The following is a 5000-nucleotide window of genomic DNA, read 5'->3' on the forward strand; positions in this document are numbered from 1 at the left end:
TTTTTCTTTTTCTTTACTTATGATTTTTTTCTTCTTCTTCTTCTTCTTTATCTCTTTCTTCCTCTTGTTCCACTGTTCCTTCTTACTGTAATTTTTTTCCTTCTTCTTCTTCGTCTCCTTCTCCTCCTCCTCTTCCACTTGTCCCTCCTCCTCCTCTTTCTTCTTCTTCTTTTCCTACTTCTTCTCCTTCTCAATTTTTTCTTCTTCATCTATTTTTTTCTTACTATTCTTCTCTTTCTTCTCCTCCTCCTCCTTCTTCTTCTTCTGCTTCTTATTGGCTTTACCTCCTTTTTTCTCCTCCTCCCCCTCCTTTTCCTCCTTTTCTTCCTCATCCTCATCCTTCTCCTCTTTTTCCTCCTCCTCCTCCCCCTCCTTCTCTTCCTTTTCCTCCTCATCCTCACCCTCCTCCTTTTCCTCCTTTACCTCCTTTACCTCCTTTACCTCCTCTTCCTCCTTCTCCTTTTCATCTTCCTCTTCTCCTTCTTCATAATCTCTTAAATCATCTGTTTCCTCCCTTTCTTTTCCTCCTTTTCCTCCTCCTCCCCCTCCTTCTCTTCCTTTTCCTCCTCATCCTCATCCTCTCCTTCCTCCTCATCCCCATTTTCCACTTTTTTCCTCCTTTCTCCTCCTCCTCCTTTTCATCATCTTCTTCTCCTTCTTATTAATCTCTCATTTCATCTATTTCCTCCTTTTCCAGGTGCTTTCTTACCACGCTACGGCATCAGCTGAGGACGTAGAGTCATTACAGGTAATTTGAACTAAATGTGTCAATCTGGATATGTTGTGAAGAGTGTGGCATGTTGTTTAGGGTATGTTGTAGAAGGAGCATGTTGTGTATTCTGAAGGCTGAAGGGCGTGGAATGTTGCTTAGGTTAGGTTGTATGTTGTGAAGGGTATGTTGTTTAGGGTATGTTGTTGGCGTGGTATGTTGTTTAGGTTATGTTGTGGGTGTGGCATGTTGTTTAGGGTATGTTGTAGAAGGGGCATGTTGTGTATTCTGAAGGGTGTGGAATGTTGCTTAGGTTATGTTGTGAATGGCGTGACATGTCGTATGTTGTGAAGGGTATGTTGTTTAGGGTATGTTGTTGGCGTGGCATGTTGTTTATTTTGAAAGGCGTGGCATGCTGCTTAGATTGTTGTGAAGGGCGTGACTTGTATGTTGTGAATGGCGTGACATGTTGTTTAGGGTATATTGTAGAAGGGGCATGTTGTATATTCTGAAGGGTGTGGAATGTTGCTTAGGGTATGTTGTGAAGGGCGTGACATGTTTAGGGTATGTTGCTGGCGTGGTATGTTGTTTAGGTTATGTTGTGAGTGTGGCATGTTGTTTAGGGTATGTTGTAGAAGGTGCATATTGTATATTCTGAAGGGCGTGGCATGCTGCTTAGGTTATGTTGTGAAGGGCGTGACATGTATGTTGTGAATGGTGTGACATGTTTAGGGTATGTTGTTGGCGTGGTATGTTGTTTAGGTTATGTTGTGAGTGTGGCATGTTGTTTAGGGTATGTTGTCGAAGGGGCATGTTGTACATTCTGAAGGGCGTGGAATGTTGCTTAGGTTATGTTGTGAAGGGCGTGACATTCTGTATGTTGTGAAGGGCGTGCCATGTTGTTTAGGATATGTTGTTGACGTGGCATGTTATATGTTGTGAAGGGTATGACATCTTGTTTAGCGTATGTCATTGGCGTGGCATGTTGTTTAGGTTATGTTGTGGGTGTGGTTTGTTGTGTACAGTATGTTGTGGGCGGTGCATGTTATTTATCTATTTTGTGAAGGGTTTGGTATGTTCTTTAAGGTATGTTGCAAATGACGTAACAAGCTGTTTTGGGCATGTCGTGGGCGTGTCATGTCACTTAATGTACCTTGTAGGCGTAATGAGGGTACATTCGGGGGCGTCATTGTAAAGAACATGAATAGAAAGTATTTATACCTTCCCACTCAATCAGGCAGATAGCACTAAGGGCTAATTAGCTTTTATAAATTGCTTTCTGAGTCGGTGGATGTGGATCACTTAGTCGGTCATTCAGAAATCAGAAATTTATGAGGTAACAATGACAGATATTCTGAGTCGCATTTTAATCGCTTTGATCTGAATGGATGTGAATGATTTCCTTTCAGACGTGACTGCCATAAAAGAATATATGTATATATATGTATATATATATTTATATATATATATATATATATATATATATATATATATATATATATATATATATATATATATATATATATATATATATATTCATAAATATATATATATGTATATATATATATATATATATATATATATATATATATTATATACATATATATATATATATATTATATATATATATATATGTATATATATATATATATATATATATATATATATATATATATATATATATATATATATATACATATGTATATTTATGCATTTATATGTATGTATATATAGGTATATATATATATATATATATATATATATATATATATATATATATATATATATATATATATATATATATATATGTATATATATATATATATATATATATATATATATATATATATATATATATATATATATATATACATATATATATGTGTGTGTGTGTGTGTGTGTGTGTGTGTGTGTGTGTGTGTGTGTGTGTGTGTGTGTGTGTGTGTGTGTGTGTGTGTGTAACGTGCGTGTGTGTGTGTGTGAGTATATATAAATATATATATATATATATATATATATATATATATATATATATATATATATATATATATATGCATTTATATGTATGTATATATATGTAAAGAGAAAGAGAGAAAGAGATAGAGAGAAAGAAAGAGACAGAGACAGACAGAGAGAAAAAGAAAGAAAGAAAGAAAGAGAAAGATTAAGAAACAGAGAGAAAGAGATAAAAAAAAAGCGCCATACCTATACACACAGTATAAACAAACACTCATATACCCCCTCCTCCTCCCTCCCTCTCTCTCTCCTCTCCCTCTCTCTCCCCTTCCCAGCGAGAGGTGATACCTGAAGCCCCGACGTGGAGCCTAGGGAGCCTCACCTTCGACGACTTCTCCCTCACGCAGGACCAGATGCTGCTAGCTGCCATGAGGATGTTCATGGACCTTCGCCTCGTCCATAGGTTCAAGATCGAGTCCAAGGTCAGTTTGGTGTGTTTTTTTAGACTGAGGAGAGGAGTTATGATGTTTATTTGTTTATCTACTTTTTTATTTATTTATCATGATGTTTATTTGTTAGAGGAGTTATGATGTTTATTTGTTTATTTACTTTTTTATTTATTCGTTATAATGTTTATTTATTTATTCATTTTACTTATTTATTTACTTGCTTGTCTATCTATTCACGTTTATTTCTTTACATGTCTTTTTCATTAATTTTTTTGGTTTTTGCTCATTTGTCTATTTAGACTGAGTAGATAAATCATAATGTTTATTTATTTATTCATTTTACTTATTTATTTATTTGCTTATCTATCTATTCACGCTTATTTCTTTGCTTGGCTCTTTCATTCATTTATCAGACTTTTGTTCATTGTCTTTCTATCTATCTTTCTATCTATGTAAATTTTCTTATTTCATTTGGTCGCCACGACGTAATAACCTTATATACACCTTTATCTTATTTCATTATTGTTATTATCATTTTCCTTTGTCAACTAGAGCATTGCCATCGAACCTGTTAATCATATTCATTGGATTCTGAAGGGTCTTGGGAAATAATTTGAAATAGCATCGTTGGAATATTCTTTGATCTGTGCTTGGGAAGTGATATCGTGTTTCACGGGTGAACGTCGAAGGAAATGATGATTGAATGTAGATAGATTCGTCTAAATGCACGCAGTCACACAAGTACATACATTTACACTCACGTACGTATAGATATTCTCTCGCAAACAAGAATATGTGTGTGTGTTTGTGTGTGTGTGTTTATATACACATAAATATGTATGTGTGTATATATGTGTATACATACACACACACACACACACACACACACACACACACACACATACATACATATATATATATATATATATATATATATATATATATATATATATATATATATATATATATATATATATATATATATATATATATATATATATATATATATATATATATATATATATATATATATATATATATTTATATATATTTATATGTATATATATGGATATATATATATATATATATATATATATATATATGTACATATATATATGTATGTATATATATGTTCATATATATGTGTATATATATGGATATGTATATATATGGATATGTATATATATGTATATGTATATATATATATATATGTATATATATATATATATGTATATATATGTGTGTGTGTGTGTGTGTGTGTGTGTGTGTGTGTGTGTGTGTGTGTGTGTGTGTGTGTGTGTGTGTACATACACATGTATGTATGTATATAGGTAGACTTCGAGACAGACAGACAAAAATAGATTAACAGAGGCAGACATACAATCGAAGGTAGGTAGATAGCTAGACAAGAAGGTAAGGAGCATAAATAGACACACATATTCGCGCATTATATGTATGAGCGCAATTAAGTAATTGGTTCCTGACTTGGCATTTCAATTTTACATATTTCAGTTTTGAACCTAACCAGTAGGAACCTACTCTCTCTCTCTCTCTCTCTCTCTCTCTCTCTCTCTCTCTCTTTATCTCTCTCTCTCTCTCTCTCTCTCTCTCTCTCTCTCTCTCTCTCTCTCTCTCTCTCTCTCTCTCTCTCTCTCTTTCTTTCTTTCTTTCTTTCTCTCTCTCTCTCTCTCTCTCTCTCTCTCTCTCTCTCTCTTTATCTCTCTCTCTCTCTCTCTCTCTCTCTCTCTCTCTCTCTCTCTCTCTTCCTCGGTGCGTTTCCTTTGATCTCCTAACCCCTCCTTTGCTCCTGCAGTCGTGTCATCTGCAGAATAGGGACGTTACCCCTTTAATGTAAACTGTAGGAACTATCCATTTTCTTTGGTGTC

The 5000-nt window shown here is 34.0% G+C and overlaps 1 protein-coding gene across 1 annotated transcript in view; it reads left to right on the top strand.

Moving 5' to 3' along the window:
- LOC138867759 (dual 3',5'-cyclic-AMP and -GMP phosphodiesterase 11A-like) overlaps window positions 1-5000 on the top strand; it is a 43064-nt gene that overhangs the window by 8572 nt on the left and 29492 nt on the right. The window contains exons 6-7 of the mRNA XM_070144392.1: window positions 698-748; window positions 3001-3147. Of these exons, the coding sequence (XP_070000493.1) occupies window positions 698-748; window positions 3001-3147 (198 nt within the window). The remainder of the gene's footprint in view (window positions 1-697; window positions 749-3000; window positions 3148-5000) is intronic.

This window comes from Penaeus vannamei, chromosome 32, assembly GCF_042767895.1.
Source record: "Penaeus vannamei isolate JL-2024 chromosome 32, ASM4276789v1, whole genome shotgun sequence".
Taxonomy (NCBI): Eukaryota; Metazoa; Arthropoda; class Malacostraca; order Decapoda; family Penaeidae; genus Penaeus; species Penaeus vannamei.